Source organism: Dipodomys spectabilis, unplaced genomic scaffold, assembly GCF_019054845.1.
Source record: "Dipodomys spectabilis isolate Male_0828 unplaced genomic scaffold, ASM1905484v1 ptg000197l, whole genome shotgun sequence".
Lineage (NCBI taxonomy): Eukaryota > Metazoa > Chordata > Mammalia > Rodentia > Heteromyidae > Dipodomys > Dipodomys spectabilis.
Genome location: NW_024870874.1, coordinates 3,446,694 through 3,466,653, shown reverse-complemented (window position 1 = coordinate 3,466,653; position 19,960 = coordinate 3,446,694). Strand labels below are relative to the sequence as shown.

The 19,960-nt window shown below is 34.5% G+C and overlaps 1 protein-coding gene across 1 annotated transcript in view; it reads left to right on the top strand.

Moving 5' to 3' along the window:
• Thsd7a (thrombospondin type 1 domain containing 7A) overlaps window positions 1-19,960 on the top strand; it is a 342,684-nt gene that overhangs the window by 168,316 nt on the left and 154,408 nt on the right. The window contains exons 3-4 of the mRNA XM_042696060.1: window positions 5,630-5,878; window positions 8,433-8,614. Of these exons, the coding sequence (XP_042551994.1) occupies window positions 5,630-5,878; window positions 8,433-8,614 (431 nt within the window). The remainder of the gene's footprint in view (window positions 1-5,629; window positions 5,879-8,432; window positions 8,615-19,960) is intronic.

The following is a 19,960-nucleotide window of genomic DNA, read 5'->3' as shown; positions in this document are numbered from 1 at the left end:
CGATTAGCAAGGATGAACTCTAGACCATTGGTTCTCAGATGTCATTATTCTTATGCATAACCTGGTGATGTGGTTAAAGTCAAAATTCTGATAAAGCAGTCTCAAGAGATTCTGAGTATCTGCAGTTTAACAAACCAAAATTGAAATAATAATGTTGGGCCACTGCCCAAATTTTGAATAACAGCATCCTAGATTAGACTAAGCCAACAAAAACAATATTCATTACACAGCCCCAGACAGCCACATCAGAATTTAACAATATGCTGAGAAATTATTCTGATGAATTTCTTTTTCTGAAAATAAAACTATTAGTTTTATGTTGTCACCTTAACTTTCAACCATAATTCCTTTTCTCTCTGCCTTGATTCTCTTACTAGGAACACAGACAGAAAAACATTTTTTCATATATTTATATGTATATATATGAAGATGGGGTGGGGAGGAAAGGAGAGAGGAGAAATTAGAGATTACATATGTAAATTTTAAGCAAGCAAGTGGGATTTTCCCACTATCCTTTATTGGTCTCATCATTAAATATATGCATGCTACTTACTCATTTGTAATGGACACATTACAAATGTAGATGTGGATGTAGTCATAAATTATAGAGAATCTGTGTTGCCAGACAGGAAAATTTGCATTTGATCTTCAGCAAATGAGAGATTCTTGGAAGTCTTGATTTAATAACTGAAGGAATGATAGTGACATTTGGGAAAATAAACATGTAGTACTTAGAGAGAAGGTAGTTTACATAGATTTTATGATACTTTAGGAAAATATTTAAATGTGCATTCTTTTTTTAAAAAAAAATTTTTCCAGTCCTGGGGCTTGACTCAAGGCCAGGGCATTGTCCCTGAGCTTCTTTTGCTCAAGGCTAGCACTCTACCACTGAAGCCACAACCCCACTTCTGGTTTTTTTTGTGTGTGTACTGAGGAATCAAACCTAGGGCTTCATGCATGCTAGGCTCTCTACCACTAAGCCACACTCCCAGCCCTAAATTGGCATTCTTTACTGTTTAGTATAACCTTAATTAGCCAACTTGAAATATGAAGTTTACAAACACAAAGTTTGTAATTTATAATATTTAGAAATATCTCTTCTGTAATCTCTGGAGGAAATTTTTCCATACAAATATTAAAGTTTGCAGTTCGTATTTTTCCTTTTTCTTCCAATATGTATCTAGTTCTTATCTCCCTCTGATACATGATGTACTAAGTAACATCTGCTCCGTCTCAAAGCCAAGGTGTTGTTCTAATCAGTCTTAGCCATCTGGCTATGCTGAGCATACATCTAAGTAAAAGAAAGATACCACAGTGACCACAACATCTTCATCAGGACATCCTTGCAAAAGCAACACCTGCTATATTTTTGCCCAGAGTGTGAATGTTCTATGCAAAGTGTAAGGAGCTAAAATGTATTGTTCCACTTATCTCCCTAAAAACTTTTTTTATGTTTAGAATAAAGCAAGGAATGGTAGCTATTTTCTAGCTATATGATTTGGAAGAGACATTTAGATTTGATTTTCCTGCCAATAAAAAGTCACCTCTCAATAAGGCTGAAGGAAAAGTCACATGTATTAAATCAAGATACCTAGATAAAAAGCCTTAAAAACAGAAATAATAATGCACTTAGAAACTTCCTGCAAATGATTACCAAAAAATAGATGATAGACAGAGAGATAAAATGTGTATTCCTGCCTTCCAAAGTATATTTTAGGGTGATATGAGATATTCTAGGAAAAAAGAACTACACACAGCACCTGTTTCTTTGGGAATAATCATATTCTCATACTTCTATGTGTGGATGTTTCTTAATTTTATGTATCTATGTTTCTGTAAAGTTAAGGCAACAATAAAAATATGCTTAAGGAGAACTTTAAATTCATATGAAGAAGAATAAAATGAGTGTGAAAATATTCATATGTGTAAAGATTAGGATACTATCTAACACATGGCAAGCATTTTATTACTTATTATAAATGTTAATATTGTTACAGATTGGTTACCTTGTTTAATCTTAGGCTCTAATGATCCATTCTCTTACTCTACCACCAGAATCTAGGGAAGATGTGAATATCATATTATCTCTTCTAATATTTCCCTGTTACTTCTATCCATAAAAGGTCTAATGCTGGACCTAAATTATTGCTAAGGGCTTTAGTTCCCATCTTATTTACCATCTTATTTTGATTCTTCATCACAAGCTTCCTACATTGAAGTCAAGGAAAAAAATATTTTCCTTACTTACCTAACGTGCTATTTCACCTGATATCTCAATTATTTTCATTTTGAGCAGAAAAATCTACTAACATTGTTTAAAATTCACATAAGTAGTGGTAATCTACTACTTTATGTGACCGATGTCTTCCTTTGTAGAATTACATACTTACAAGCCAGGTGCCGGTGGCTTGTGCCTGTAATCCTGGCTATTCAGGAGGCTGAGATCTGAAGATTGTTGTTCAAAGCCAGTCCCAGCAAGAAAGTCTGTGAGACTTATCTCCAATTAACCACCAGAAAACTGGAAGTGGTGCTGTAGCTCAAGAGGTAGAGTGGTAGCCTTGAGCTGAAGAGCTCAGGGAGAGCACCCAGGCCCAGAGTTCAAACCCCAAGACAGATCAAGAGAGAGAGAGACAGAGACAGAGAGAAAGAGAAAGAAAGAGAGAGAGAGAGAGAGAGAGAGAGAGAATTATATACTTTTAAACTAATTACTATAATCTTGCCTTGGCATTTCTGAATCATACTACAGCTACTTAATATATAATTGTTGAAATGCTGGTGTATTGGAAAGTCATATGCTCTCTCACAGGAACACAATACATAAATTATAAATTATAAATACATAATCATATAAATATTATTTTTGTGTTTTTTCAACTTTCTCACTTGGGGGAAAATTAATATGTATCAAGGAAGTACATTTGTTTTGATCCCATGTAATTATTTACTAAGTTTTCTTAGGATCAGTAGCTCATTTGTTGCATTCATAGAAGGTTTAAAGCCTGGGTTTGTGAAGAGTAGTTGATAGAAAGTGTCAATTACTTTGACACTGTCCTCAGCTGAAGAGGTTGCTGTAACAAAGCGATTTACAACAGTTCAAATGGTAAGAGGTAGGGCAAATGGGACAATAAAGCTCTGCTTCTACAAAAATCTAAGTTCAAATTCCAGCTCACAACTTAGTAGTAATATGATGCTCACCCATTTCCCTCACCTCTAGCATATTGCTTCTCAATAAAATGGAACTAATAATGATACAAATCTAAAGGGATTCCTGAGAGTGGCAAGTTAAATAGTATGAGTTAAGCTATCTTTAGACTTTCCCAAAGATCCTGTTATAAGACTCAGAAAACTCTTAATAAGCCACATTTAGAATCCATCTGTTTAGAAGGCTGTAGAGCAACAACCAGAATATTGTTACCATTATAGTTTCAGAAATCCCTTGTCTAGTGAGAATTTTCCTAGAAATCCATGCAGTGAGACTCAGATGTCCCTGGCTTATAGAGTTTAGCTCACAAAGGGACATATATCTCTTGAAGCAACTCCATAGTGATAGCCTTCTACATTCCCACAGGAGATAAACCTATTTGAAAAGTTACTATACTCATGGAATCTCAAAACTCTGCCTAAACTTTCCCAGGGCAGGTGCCATTTATCCAAAAGGGTCATTTTATCATAAATAATATGACCTAGAAACATAGTTGATATGTTCGATAATTTGCTATAATTGTCTCTACAGCATGAAGTTTTCAAACACAGTAGGATTAAGAAGACTGCATGTGAGCTGTTACAATAAAATGGACTTCTATCTCTCTATGGTTAGTTACCACAGATAAATATAACACCTGAATAATGAGACAGAATTATCAGCTCATTCTCTCATTGGAGCAGATGACACATCTTGGCAAAAGACTGCCTGTGTAAACACACACACTTGGTTATAGAAACAGGTTAAGAATTCAACTAAGAGTCACCAATAGTCCAGTCAACTAGGAAAATTCCTAAAAGTGCATGTTCTGTTAGAAACTGACGTCTATAATGTTGTCTTCTATTTTGCATATATATATTATCATTAGAATCTGTATTACTGTAATCCAATGAAGAAGGCAAGAAAGAATTTGAACATATATATGTTCTTAATGAAATAAATACTTTAGATATATTTAGGTATACATGCATAGGATAGAGCTAAATGATGTAAATTTTCAAGAATGATAGTGTTTTTCAATCAGTATATCCATACATACGGTATTATTAAAATATGAATGAGAAATATTTATGTATTTGAATAAACATTTTATACTTATAAGCCACAAATAAAGTTTCAAAGGATATTAAAGATAATGTTCATATAAGATGATGTTAAGTGAAATGAACCCCAAGATAGGGACACAACTGTTTTTTTTTCTTGATTGCATTGTTTTTAACTCATTTAAAATGTACCATGTGATTTTTTTGGTTTCTATTGTGTGTTCTTCCCCCACGGTATAACCCATTTTCACTGTATTTGATGTCAGTGCCCTGCATCCTGTATATACATTTTTCTAATTTGGGGAGGGGAAGGGAAATAACAAAATGCTTAAATAAGGATACAGGTTGACCTATTGTAACAATGAGATGTACAAGACACTATGTTGAAAATGAACTTTACAACTTGGGGAAGGGGAGAGAAGAGTTAGGGATGTGGGGAGGGAAGGGATGGTAAGGGATTAAACAAAGGAGGAGGTAATAACACTCGATAAGAAATGTACTCATTACCTTACTCATGTAACTGTAATCACTCTGTACACTATTTTTACAATAGAAACATATAAAAAAGATAATGTTAAAGCACCTCTTATATTATTTCTTTTTGTTAACCAGTATTAAAATTAGCCAAACATTGCTATTTAGATCCTTACACAGAATGGAAATTAACATAAGTTCACAGTTTTGGTTTCTCATATTTTTAATTTAAAAAATTTTTATTGCCAAGGTGATGTACAGGGGGGTTACAGTTACACAAGTGAGGTAGTGAGTACATTTGTTACTGATCACATTTTCTAAATTAAACCAGATCTAGATGAGCAAAATAAACAGTACTGTACACTTAGCTTCAGTTGATTTTACTTTATCTCCTTCATTTTCTCATTTTACTATATGTATTGCCAAAGGATCACCATCCCTTTTATTCTCTATTTCCTGACAATGGCTCAACAACTCTTCCCAACAGGAGGTGATACAAATGTAATCCTTGAGTCTGTTAAGGTTTTTTGTTCTTTCGTATTTTTGTTTTTGTGCCACTCTTGGGGCTTGAACTCAGGACCTGGCCACTGTCGCTGAGCTTTTTGCTCAAGCACAGCCTCACTTTCAGCTTTTCGGTGGTTAATTGGAAATAAAGGTCTCCTGAATGTTCCTGCCCAGACTGGCTTTGAACTACAGTCTTTAGATCTCAGCCTCCTAAGCAGCTAGAATTCCAACCATGAGCCAGCAGCACCAGTCTGTTTTCACAGATTGTGTTGGTATCTATTCAGTGAAATTGGAATTATAACACCTAGAAATAAAAATGTTCACGTCCGTTTTATTCTATAGAATGCAAGACAAAATTCATAACTGCCTGAGTGTCTATGGTGAGAATCTCAATGCTCTTTTACAGTTTCTGCCAGCAAGAAAAACTGCCAATAACCTTCCAGTCCTGTGTGATCACCAAAGAGTGCCAGGTGTCAGAGTGGTCGGAATGGAGCCCTTGCTCAACAACATGCCACAATACCGCATCCCCCACGGGCATGCGCGTAAGGACACGGACCATCAGGCAGTTTCCTATTGGGAGTGAAAACGATTGCCCAGAACTCGAGGAAAAAGAGCCCTGTGTGTCGCAAGGAAATGGAGTTGCTCTTTGTGCCACGTGAGTAAATGTAGAAGTGTGCATTGTGTCCAAATGCAAGTCCCCAGCTAACATAAATGAATGTGGGGAAATGGCGAATTGTTTTTCCTTACACATTTTGAACAGAAACATCAAATACCTATTTATAAACTTTATCCTAAAAAACTACTAATTTACAGAGGAAGTACTTCCAAGCATCCATAAATGCTACATTTATAGTAGCAATTCTCAATTTATGAACTTTCTGTCTTAGAGGTTGACAAAGTTCTTGTTACAACCTTTATAACATAAGAAGCCTAATAATACATTAGATTTTGCAGGCCACAGCCATCTGTGGTACAATTGCTCAATATCACCGTTAGAGCTATAAACCTCATGTAAATATGAGTGTGCCGGTGTTCCAAGTATTTACAAAACAGGCAGTAACGGGTTGATCAGTTATTGGCCCACAGTCTGTCAATGCCTACCCAGGAAGGTGATCCACTACAATTTTGTAATGCCTAAAAAAATCAAATTCAATAGAAGGAAATACTACATAAAAATGAGATGATACTTTAATATACCCTTGAGGACAAATGTTGGGCTTATTAGATTTGAGTCTGTTTTCTTCATTTGTTTGTTTGCTATTTTATTACATCACATATTATAAGGCCTGGAGCATAGTCAATGGCCAATAAATGTCTATTGAAGAATGAAAATGAAATAAGAGTTGTTCTGAAATATTTGGCAATATAAGTGTTGTTTTCCTCCTTTAAGAAAACCATTTCCAATAACCATTTTGTAATAGCAGTAAGCCAGCTTAGTATACATATACAGTATTAATAAAGCAACTTAGAGAATCTTAATTTCCTAATAGAAAAGCACCAAATTTATTGGCATTTCTTTGGAAGATTCCATATATAAAAAGAACATGAATACAATTAGAACTTTATGGAATTGTGAAGAAGAAAATTAATGTTATTATTATAGCTAAAAATAACAACAAATATTGATTTATTTTATGAAACCTTCAATTCTGCAGAGCTGGAATCATTTCTTGTATTCCAATATAATATGTGACTGACAACTTGCTGTCCCACTGTCATAGTGATTTGTCTCCAGGCTTGAGAAAAATCACCTGTATTTCCAGCAAGTTCTCTTTTCTATGAGGTTCTCCCATTTTGGCCTTAAACCAGTGTCATTTTCTCTATCATGTCACATATTCAAGCATTAGTAATAAAATAGATAACCAAGTCTTCTCAGTTAAATATAGCACTTTTTAAATATAGCACTTTTCTTAGAATATATCATCTGTTTTCTTAGAATATATAATCTATTTGGTTTGATCTAAATTACAACTGTTTTCTTTTTTTAAGATTATTGTTTTGACTTCTTGACTAAATGACCTACTTTGTTTTACTTCCTTCTATCCCTGCAACCAGGCATCAGTTTTCTGTGTTTCTAAAACTGATCTGAGCCCTGCCTTTCCTTCATAAACAATATCAAGAGGGTTATTCGTTAATAGACAGTTCTACAACTCTAAGAAACCATGAATCCCCCGTTACAAAAATAAAATTAGGAAAAATTTCACCTTTGTTGTTAAGAAACTATATATTTGACAGAGCAAAGTATCCAGATCAAACATGTAAGGGTGGCTAACCTTTTTTGTCCAATTGAGATGAACATTAACACATCCATTTCTACCTATGTTGGCTGCTAATCTGATTACTAGGAAAGCATCTTGGTTAAGTGATACCAAGTGTTACATGAGCTATTTTCTTTGGGCTTTTAGAATATCCTCTTTCCTAGAGGTGGAGAAATGCCATCACCTTCTATCTTCAATGACATCAGGCCATGGTTCCCTGTCTCTCCTTCAAGCATGTGGTAAACTGATGATTCCCCTGGCACCCATCATAATCTTGATTGGAGCTTTAATTGGGAATCACGGATCATCTTTTCCTGTACAGCATTAATTAGAAATGTCAACTCTTTTTCATTAGTTTTCAGTACTTATCAAGGATTCAGAAATGCTAAACTACCAAAAGAAAAAAAAAGAGGAGAAGAGGGATTAAGAAAAAACAATCTTGACAATAGAAAATCCTCTGAATTGCTCTCTTATATTTTTACTTCTAACACATAATTATAATTTTACTCCAATATAAAGAAGCCATTTCCATTCACCTCATTAAAGGTAAAACAAATGCGTGAGTTCCCATCATTTAGAACATTTTCCATTCTCAGATTTCAACTCTCCTGTGTTCATTAGTATCGAGAAAGGGCAAGCTGGGGTTCAGCATAATTGAACATAAAAGTTCATGTTTTAAGCACTGTCCTCTTTTTTTCATAAAATATTTATAAGGGGCTTCCAGTAGTTGCAATTAAAAAAAGATCAATCTAAATTTATCTCCTTTTTGGAAATGGGATGCCACGGACGATAACAAAGTTAGTTGAGAGTGATGTTTCAACCTACTTCCAGCGTATGATGGTGGAGTCTAGAGAAAAACTTCCAAGGTTAATTTTTAGAGTCAACCCTGAGAGGTGTAGAGCAGCATTTCATCTTGCAAACATGGCGAAAACGAATCTTTTCCTGGCTTAGGTATGGCTGGAGAGCTACGGAGTGGACAGACTGCCGTGTGGACCCTTTGCTCAGTCAGCAGGACAGGAGGCGGGGCAACCAGACCTCCCTGTGCGGAGGAGGTGTGCAGACCAGAGAGGTGTACTGTGTGCAAACCAATGAAAATCTCCTCTCCCACCTAAGAACCCATAAGGACAAAGAGGGTAAGCATGGCTCTTTCAAATGTCTCTTTGATGGCAAGCAGGGCATGTGATTGCTCTGGAGGGACATAAAGATCCTGCTTCCTGGCGTTTGCTGCAATCATCAGTAGCTTATGTGACAATTTTAGAGAATTAATAGACTTCCATCTTCTGTCACTTCCGATTTGCGGGCAACTCTCTTTATATTTTTTACTTAAATGCCTTCAGGCATTAAAATATAGCAATAATATTATAAAACTAAAACGAAATTTTGTCCTGTAAGGCATGTATGTGTGTGTGTGTGTGTGTGTGTGTGTGTGTGTGTGTGTGTGTGTAATGCAAGTATTTAAAAAAAAAGTATACCTCCCCCCTTAGTCTGGAAGTAAAATGAGCTTGAAAAAATAAATCTCACATTTTTAAAATGTGATTTAGTGCGAATTTAAGATGAATACAGAATAAAATGTACAGAAAATGGTGCTTTATCCCAAAGGCATATTTTTCTTCCTTTTGAATGTTTGGCAGAGATATTTTAGATCTCGTTATTATTTTTAATTTTCATTTAGGGGGTAAGATGTGATAAGAATGCAAAATGATAACTGAATCCAATAGGGCCCAAATTATATATTAATAAAACTAATATTATTATAAAATTGTTAGATCAAGTTTATAGTGAATTACTATATCATGGATATGAATGCTATAAGTAGTGCTGTAGGTAGTCAACACTGACTTGATCTGAGGGATAGGAGGATTTCCACTACCAATCCCTTCAATTTACATCTACTGATTATCAGCATGATTCTGAAAAGTGTATAAGATGGTAAGGACAGATTCCTAATGATTTCATACAGACAAGCAAATACTTAAAATCCAATTTGAATGTACCACAAGAGTGAGGTTAGATTGGAATCATGGAAACATCCCTTCATGCAGCAGGTAAGCAGTTATCATTTGATAACTTGGGCAGAATGATGATGGATTGGCAACTTACAGTGAATACAACTTACAGTGTAGATGAAGAATACCAGAGAGAGAAAGGCATAACTTTTAAAAAAAGAAACTCATTGCTAGTGAAGATGAACATATTGTTTTTGGACAGTTGTAGATAGAACAAGATAGAACTCCCTAGGAAGTGGTTGGTTGAAATAAGTATAAACACTTTACTGATACGAGCAAGTAAAAGAAAGCCAAAAGAAACTATTCAAGGAAGGAATCTGAACAAGAGTAATCAGAAAAAAAAGAAGAAAAAAAAAGACAAATGAATACTTAAAAAAAAAAAAGAAAGCAAAGCTGGTTCTTCTGTCCCCACAAAATGAAATGACATTAGTGAACAGTAATCCATGGAAGATAATCACTGAAATTTTGTTCTAGCAACTTCCAAACTTTAATTGTTCTCTGTCTACACAGCATGTTAACTCATTTAGGAATCTAGCCTAGGGATGCATTTTACTACTAATGTATCTTGAGGTTGTAAGGCAGCAGCATAAACCATGGAATGTTAGTGCATTAATATTTTCTTGGCCACTTTAATAGCTGCATTTTTAACACTCTTAGGTAGATTTATTATAGCAGTCTTTTCAGAGTAGTATAATTTCATTGCTCGAGGTGGATCAGATTTTAGCTTCTGAATGTCAATTATGTCTTGTAGGTTATTACTTTCAAGAGTTCTTTGAGAATTCTCAATAGCAGCTAGTTTTTTTTAACAATTGTTTTTCAGAGTCTCTTAATTCCTGTCAGTCATTGCAGAGGACCAAAACTAAAAGTCACAGAAAGAAAAGAACACACACACACATACACACACACACACACACACACACACACACACACACACACACACACACACACACACACGTGTGTGTGTGTGTGCGCACGTGTGAGTGCATCATTGTTAAGATGTATCTGTTAAATTAAGCAAATGCCAAAGAAAAGGTCAACAGATAGGGAAATAATTACTTCACCTACAATGAATATTTATAACCTGAGTGTGTAACATGTAATTTAGGAATTTATGTCCTTTTATATCACATACTAAGAATACTAATAAGCTTCTTACAGTTTTGGCAAAAGAGTTAATTCTCCTTAGTAGTTACATCTAGCTCTTCTTCTCACATTAAACGTGAGTTTCCTCTCCGAGATTCCTTCCATTTCCTAATAGGAAACCATCTAATAATAGAAGGTTCAATACCCCAGGTCCCAGGGAGACAGAACAAGTTACAAATACGTGTGAATAGAAAATATTTGGACTGTGGGCCATTGCCTATCTACCTTCAATAAATAGGAAAAAAATAAAACCTCACTTTATAGAGTGATATCCCTCAGATCAAGTCCTTCAATGAGTCCTACTAAGAAAAATTTCAAAATACTTTGTGTGTTACCCACCATAAATGATCTGACCACAGAGCAAGCAATTCATATTGTAATCAGTACAAGAACAAATACCACACTATTCTTCTGAAGATTCACAATAATCTACATATGAGTTATTTTCATGTGGAAGGTGTTGAAAATATCTTAACTCAATATAAACTTTTTGATACAAAAAGAGAAAGCAAGTGGTGTGAAAGTCACATAACTTTCTGGTGTTATTTTGGCAAGTCACATTGCATAAAAAATAATGACCACATTAGTGTGAAGATTTTACTCACCAGTACATGTACTGTTAACTAACCTAGCCAAGAGTATACAGAAAAAAACTCTGTTTGTGAATAGTAGCTTTAGTTACCACTAATCAAAACATATATGATTAAATACTCATAAAGTATTTTAGTATAATATTTATGAGTTTTATGTTCTTTGTGTCAGTTGAATTATATCATTGAATATTGACTAAATTGGGGCTAGCATCTAGAAAATGGGAAAAATGTCTCCACATGCTATTGAAGTGTCTACAAGAACACATGCATGGATGTTGGCTGTAGATAACTCTTGAAATCCTGACACAATATTGAGATGAGTAAAATATCTCTTACATTACATTAGAGGAATGTTTGACAAGTTCTTTATGATAAAAGGTTATAAGGAAAACCCCTGATAATTTCTGTTCAGCCAGCTGGGTCACAAATCCAGTAAGCTTTTGTAAATAATGTTGAACACATAGTATGAAATTTACCCTGATTAGAATATGACTGTGTTGGTCCCCTGTGTAAATCCTAGGAAGGTAATGAAATTACTCTTATTTTTTGTACTCTTTGATATAAATTTATTGTTTGTAGATTTCAAAGTGAAAATAAAGTAGGTTTCACCTATAATGCCTCAAGGAATAGATATAAATTGAAGAAAATAGAGTGGGTGCTAGTGGCTGCTAATTCCTCAGGAGACTAAGATCTGAGAGTCATGAGACAAAGCAAGCCTGGGCAAGAAAATCTGTGAGACTCTTTTCTCCAACTAACTGGCAAAAAAAAGCCAGAAATGGAGCTGTGGCTCAAATGGTAGAGTGTTAGCCTTGAGCAAAGAAAATCTCAAATACAAAGTCCAGGCCCTGAGTTTATACCCCAGGATTGGCACCAAAAAAAGAAAAGAAAATTATTAATTTGGCAAGACATTGTGAAAGTTAGAGTGATTTATAGTATATACATTTAAAGAAGAAACAAGTATTTTTGTGTAGAAAACATATCAAATACTCTACACTGGTATAAGTCAGTGAGATTGGGGTTGATGGGGAAAGAAAACAAGGAGCTTATATAATGATATATGATGTGATATGCCTGTAAAAATATTAAAGCCCTATGGAAAGATAAATGGAAGGAAGAATAATTGAACAGTACAGACAAAATGACCAAGAAGTCATATGTTTTCATGTGCTGTAAAGAAACAAAAAGAGTTACAACATCCCACATGGCATGCAAGTTCATTATGATTGCAGTTCTTATTTACAGTTTAAAAAATTTAATTCACTTTCACCAAAACCTTTTTGTTTTTGTTTTGTTTCGGTTTTATTTGAGTTTTTTGAGAAGGGAAGTACAGAAAGGTTATGCTTACGGTGCTATTTCCCTGTTATTTCAGAAAGTAGCATTCAGAGTGCAATGAAGTCTAGTGCTGCACCTTACCTATCCATCACTTTTGAAATAACAGGTGGGTAAGAGAATATTTTACATGACTTTCCCATCAGAAACATGTATCCGGGAATGATGAGTCTCCTTAGTTCCCTGATGTGATTCTTAACCATCTAAGAAAGGCAGTGTTTTATTTTTACTGTTGGATTACTGGAAATATATCAAAGCCATTCATGAAAACAGTTTTCCGGTGTGACTTTTATTATGCCCTGTGTAGGTAGAAGATACAGAAAAATGTAAGATTTTTCAAATTACTAACCTCCAGAATTTTCAGTAAGCACTATGATGATACAAACGGATGTATAAAGAGTGATTATATTTTTTATTGAGGGAAAGTTACTGTAGGTAGAGACACTTCTTAATTTGTCTAATTTCTGAGTATTCTACCCTGTGCTTAGAGTCTTAATGTGGCAAATGACAAAGGCACTAGAAGAAACTATGGCTGTATTTTGGAAACCTTGTCTGTGATGTAGATGCAGTGAGATAAATAAGCATCATAATATTGCTATAGACTATTTAAACATAGGAAACCTATAAAGGAAGCAAATCCTTCTTGTAAGCCATTACTATAAGTGGGGAGAAGGGCTGTTACCCTCTGAAATCTCTCTGTGTTCAATGGAATACAAAATGAGAGGAGAGATAAAATGCTTCAGCCATTGGGATAAAAGCTAATAAAAAAACTCACTTGCTGGGAATTAGATTAAGGAAGTTAGTGTTGTGACCAGAGGTAAATTAGACATTTTTACTAGACAGAAAGCTTACTTGATAAGATTGTATGAAGTATTCAACCAAAAAGACAATCAAAGAAAAATGTAACAGGGCCACTCAGACATCAGGTAAACATGAAAGTAGTGCTTACATACCTTAAAAGCTTAATAAACAGTTATTATTTGATATGAGTAGATTAGGCAAACCAAGATAATAATCAATATTTGTAAAATAATACGTTTTTAATCCCGTGTGAGAATTATCTCTAAAATGTTTCAAATTCATATCATGCTTTTAAAAATATTCATTTCAGTAAGAGTCCATGTCTTCATTAACCAGTATTTCCTCACATATTAATAAAAAGCTATTTCTACTTCTGACTTTCAGTTATGCTTAGATTATATTGTAAGTGAAGATTAATGAATCTTGACCAATTAGCCACTTATTTGGATACGCCCATTGTCTCTTTCCTAATTAAACTAGATAACTTTTTTATCTTAATTTTATTGTGATGTACAGAGGGGTTATAGTTACATAAGTAAGGTAGTGAGTACATTTCTTGTTGAATTTGTTTTTCCCTCACTCATTTTTCTCCCACTTTTCCTCCCCTCCAACCCCTACCAAGTTTGTACAAATCTTTTCCAACATATTGTCTTGTGTATATCACTGTTACATTGGTTCCCCTTTTGTCCTTTGTCTCACCATTTTGTTGTTCCCCTTCCCTTCCCTGATTCAGATAAGCATATATACAATATCCAGGGTACCAAAATCAAATAGAGTGACAACAGAGGATAAATGAAAAAAGAAATCACATACTACATTAAAAACAATAAAAACAAAGAAAAATTCTTGTGTCCATGTCTTGGAGTTCATTGCCCTTTAGCCTCATCTTACCTGGTCATACGTACATAGCTATTTTCCTAGATGTATACTAATTATTACAAATAATGGGACCTATGTTTCTTTGGATTCAGCTTACTTCACAACTATGTTCATCACAGCGTTATTTACGATTGCTAAGATATGCAACCAACTCAGGTGCCTTTTGGTAGATGAATGGATAAATAATATATATATATATATATATATATATATATATGAATTCTATGTTTCCATCAGAAAGAATGGCATTGCCCCATTTGTAAGGAAATAGTAGATAAACTTAGAAGTCCTGATTTTTCATATTAAGGATACATTTGAAAGAACCACAGCCAAATTCATGAAATCTAATTTTAATTTCTAATTGGCTTTATATTCTTATCACAGTAGTTAACCTTTGTTTTCTGGGACACACATACTTATAAATGACCCTTCTTTTCCATTTTCATCAATATGACAGAGTAAATAACCTGGAAATCATCCTTGAGAAACACTTAGACATGTGGGATACAAGGTTATTTAAAGGCTTTTAAGAGCAGACTTGGTGTCTTGATTAAGTGTTTCCCAGAACAATGAGCAAGGTTGGACTGATGTATCTGTGGTTGCCCTGGGGCTGGATGGTACAGGAGGTGGATTACACATTATGGAGACTTAGGAACAGTGAATCTAATCAGGGGCATGACACAGAACCTTTAGCCAGAGAAACAAAGTACAAGCAGAAGGGCTGTATTACTGCACCAAGCTAAAAGGGTTATTAGTGTCAAGTGAATAGAAAGGTTCAGCTTTTGAACCTTTTTAGGCGATGACAGTAAAGCAGATCAGCCTCAATCTCCTCTCAAGAAAAATAAGCCTCTGGAAGAATTATAATTATGGGCCTGTTCTCACGCTAATTTCCCATTAATGTTTCCTTCTGCATATCCAAAGAACAAAGCAATGAGAAGTTAATATAAGAAGTGTATCAGGCCAATGTTACTGCCTGAAATAAACAAAATCAGCCCTACCAAGAGGACTGAAGGTGCAGGAATTCTATTTAACTGTACCATCCCAAATTGTATCCCAAAATAAGCAAGAAAAGTATGCCATCCTAAACAAGATTGAAAATGCCTCATAAACACTAAGACTGGGCACAACAGTTACTGTTGTAGAAAAGTAGATGCCAAAGAGGGCATATAGTAAAATATATTAAAGATGTAAAAGAAAAAAATTAAACATGAAAAACGAGTCCCAAAGAGACCAGATTTAAAAAGAAAAGATAGAAGTTCAAGAATTGAAAATACATGTTGAAGATTTTCTTAAATGTGTACAGGTATATTAAACTAAATAATTACTGCTAACCTTAAATCAAGAAATTATTCAATGAGAATAGAAGTTGAAAATAAAAATTAAAGTAGGTATACACTTAAGAAAAGTCATAACAAAATATTTTATTTAATATATCTAAATATAATCTGGTGAGATTTCAGTTCACCAACCACAAGGTTTATGCAATTTGCCTTGTGAAGGTTAAAATGTGTTTGTGACTTTAACTAAGTATCACTATTCCACAATATGTAAAAAAGTATGTAAAAACTCATGTAATCACCTAATCTCAATTAAAAATAAATAAATAAATAAAATAAAAATTAAGATACAGGCTCAAGAAAAGCAATAATAAAAATTTTATTTAATATGTCTAAATATAATCTGGTGACATTTCAGTTAGTCAACTACAAGGTATGTGCAATGTAGTAGAGAGAAAAATAGTTACAATATAATCAACAAACAGTGGAATCATCAACACCTCCAAAAAAATTACATGATAAGCTAAAGAATACCCTTATATTTTATTAGTAAAAATAATATTTTAATTTAATTATAATGTATAGCTATATGTTAGTTATATTATATTTTATATGTTACAAAATGCTATATATTATATAATCATATATTATATCACATAATTATTAGTAAGTAATATATAATATATACTCTATTTCAACAAAGGAAATGAAACACACTGGGTAAAATTCCATTTGTTTGATAAAGTGCTAAATAGGAGAAAAATTATTTTTTACTTAATTTTTTTTACTCTAATGCTAAACGGAGGAAACTTGGAATGAGAATTTAAAATGTCAGTGTCAAAGGTTATTACTGACGATCATTTTATTTTAATGATGAGCAACATTTGTGAGACTAGCTAACTGTATTACAAATGTTGACAGTGATTCGATAAATGGTGTAGATTATTCATTATGTGTAATCAGTACTGGCAAGTGCCAGTCCCAACCAGAAAATTCCAGGGCAACAGATGAAGAGATACCTATGCAGTGATATATTCAGAATATTGTTTATTAAATTATTAATGTTCTAGTTACCACCCTGGGGTGAGAAATTACTTTAACCAACAAATATGGTTACGTTCCTAATATCTCTCTCCAACTCTACTCTATACAGTCATTAGCCCAGGACAAACTTAAGGGGTTTACAGAAAAATGGACAAATGACAAAAATAATCAGGAAGCACTTAAGCAATTTTGATAAGGGATCCAGAAATTTTCTCGCTAAGGTATGTACAGACAGGAAGACTAGGTCTTTTGACAGGAATACTGCAAAAGATTAAATACTCATAATCCTCTGTCTTGACTTAGACATAAAATAAACGATCAGACAGAGTTTTCTGCTTGTATCATCTGTACTTCTGCAGCACACTGTCAAATCTGCAGCCAATCATGCTATCCACAGAGCTCTAGGCTGCCCACAGGCAAGTATACAATAGAGTAAGAATCACATTCTACTTCCCGATCAATAATGTCATGTTCATATGTCAAGCACAGTTGAAATTTTTATTTTATAAAGGAAATAACATAAGATTAACTCAAATTATACACACATAAAATGTCAGAACTACCTAGAAGAATGAATGGTTAGGGCAATTAAATGGCACTTGATTGAAATTTCTCTCAAAAAATCATAAATGCTAGAAATTTTCTGCAGGATGCTATTTACAAACTTCATGTTGTTACCAAATTGATGTTGCTCGATGATGCATAAAAGTGACTGCATACGTCTAAAATCAAAGGATAGAGGCAATTTATTTTTAATATTTTTGGTTTATTATAAAGGTGATGACCAGGAGGTTACAGTTACATGAGTAAGTAGTGAGTATGCTCTTTTTAAACACTGTTACTCTCTTTCTCATTTTCTTCCACTTATCACTCCCCACTCCCCTGCCCCCAGAGTTGTAAAGTTCATTTCCAGCTTAGTGTTCCATAAAGCATCTTTAACTACCCCATTCACTAGGTAAATTATTCATCTTGAAAGCCTAAATCCTCAAAATGTAATCCAGGAATCACCTGGATGCCTTAAGGAAGTGCAAGAAGACAAACCATTGGTGTTATCATGCTGTTGATCTAGAATGGGAAAAAGAATCAGTCTTATTTGTGTCTTGACTGACTGTAACCAAGAGGTGATTTTACCATAAAGTTAAAGAGAGTCCTTTGAAAGCCTGTTTCACTAGCTATCTGAGGGTCTGAGACTGAGGGGAAAGAGCCCAGGAGTCTGGGCTCCAAAGCTTTTGCAATTTTTATTGAATCCTAGTTATTTAAAGAGGAAATAACAACAACAAAAAAAAAAGACTACAAAATTCTTAACACAAACCAAACGAGCCTGTGACAGAAAGTGCCCCGAACTTTAAACCTCATAGGCTTCTCAATAAATCTTCCCCAAACTGTGACAAGTCCTGGTTCTTGGCCTCTCATAGGCCAAAGAAAATCACCATTTTAAGATGAGAACCAGAAACACAGGTCTGTTTGCTGTTAGACAAAAGATTTGGAAGGAAAAAAGAGAATTGGAAAAAACCACCATATGTTTTAGATGTAGACTTCCAGTCCTTGTATTGGTTTTTATTTATACTCATGGAGCCCTGCTTTAGATCACTGAGCTGCCAATTTCTAGAAACCCACCTTGCCCTGCTAATATTTATGCTGGGGAATTATTTCATCTTACCTCATCCCTGTAACCCAAGATAGAAAGAGGCCATAGCTGTTAGTACAGGACCTTCCATTAATGAAAGAAAGACAAGATAATATTTCGCCTAACCTAACACTATCAAGTGATGCTAGTGTATGTGCTTTTTGTAACCCTTAAGCACTTATTTCATCGAGTCAGTTGTAGATGAGTGATAGCACCAAAAGGAATTTTGAAACTAGCACTCAGGGATCCGCACTGGTGAATGAATAGCATTTTTTCCAAAGGCATACTCCTGCTATCTAAGGATGTAAAAGAAATGGTTTGTGGCTGAGGCTGGCTGTTCTCTGCCTTGCTGATGATTGCTCAATAGGGAGTAGCTTACTCTCTCCAGTGTTAACAGAGAAGTACAAACTACATTGTGAAACTCATTAATATTTATTCCTTCTAAAAGCAATGGGCAATAAAAAGGGAAATAAACCAAGGAGAATAGCAATGGGAAAAGGAAGCCATGACAACAGATTTATCTTGAGAAGGTTTTACCTTTTATTGCACAGAAAAAAAAAATACATTCCAAATGCAAAGATCTACATGATAATTTAATAGACTATATCCTACTAAAATACTATTATTAAGAGTACTGATTTAAGGAAAAGTTATATGTGGAAAGCAACCCAAGAATTCCACATGTTAATTTAGATACTTGAAATTATATGCATTTGACATATCTTTTTGCAGTTTTACTGATTTTGTACTCAGCACAGAGACATGGCTGAGGGTCAGCTATTGCTACAGTAGAGACCAATACCATCTCTGTTCAATTGCTCCTTCTGCTCCTCCATTTATTTTTTGCACTGTCTTCAACCAATATCCCAAGTATGCAAGCATCTCTTCCCACTTTAAGTAATTGCAAGACATTTGTTTTTTTCTGGTCATAGAGATAGAACTCAAGGCCTAAGCACTGTCCCTGAGCTCTTTTGTTCAAGGCTCTGAGCCACTCTGATCCACAGTACCACTTCCTGTCTCACGCACTTTCCTGCCTGATCTCGCTTTGAACCATGACCCTCAGACCCGAGTAGATAGAATCATAGGCCTGACAGCAAGATCTTTAAACATCCTTTTTTCCTACAAAGTCACCAGGCTACTTGTGGTATTATAAAATTTGCCACTGGATTGCATGTGATTCTGTTGTTCTACAATTATTCCTGAAAATGTCAACTTCTCAAGATTTTAAACTTCCAACAAAGGATATGTTGGTTTTCTTTCCCTCATTACCTCTTTTAAAAAATTATTATTACAACTCATCGTTTTTGAGAGAAGTTTGAGTAGACTTTGTTGATTGTGTCAACTGGAAATATATTTAAGAAAGACAGAGAAATCCCTTGGAGAAAGGACGTTGACATCCTGAATTTATAAATTATACTATTTTGCCAGGCACCCATGGCTCATGCCTGTAATCCGAGCTACTTGGAGGCTGAGATCTGAGGATCGCAGTTCAAAGCCAGCCCGGGCAGGAAAACCTGTGAGACTCTTATCTCAATTAACCACCAGAAAACCAGAATTGGTGCTATGGCTCAAGTTGTAGAGGGCTTGCCTTGAGCTGAAGAGCTCAAGGACAGCGCCCAGGCCCAGAGTTAAAGCCCCATGACTGACTACTACTACTACTACTACTACTAATAATAATAATAATTAATAGTATTTCTTTCTTAATTAACCTGTCTGCTCCGCCAACTTTATTATTTTCCTCCTTAGCTTTTCATTCCTCTGTAAAGGCTAAATAGGAACA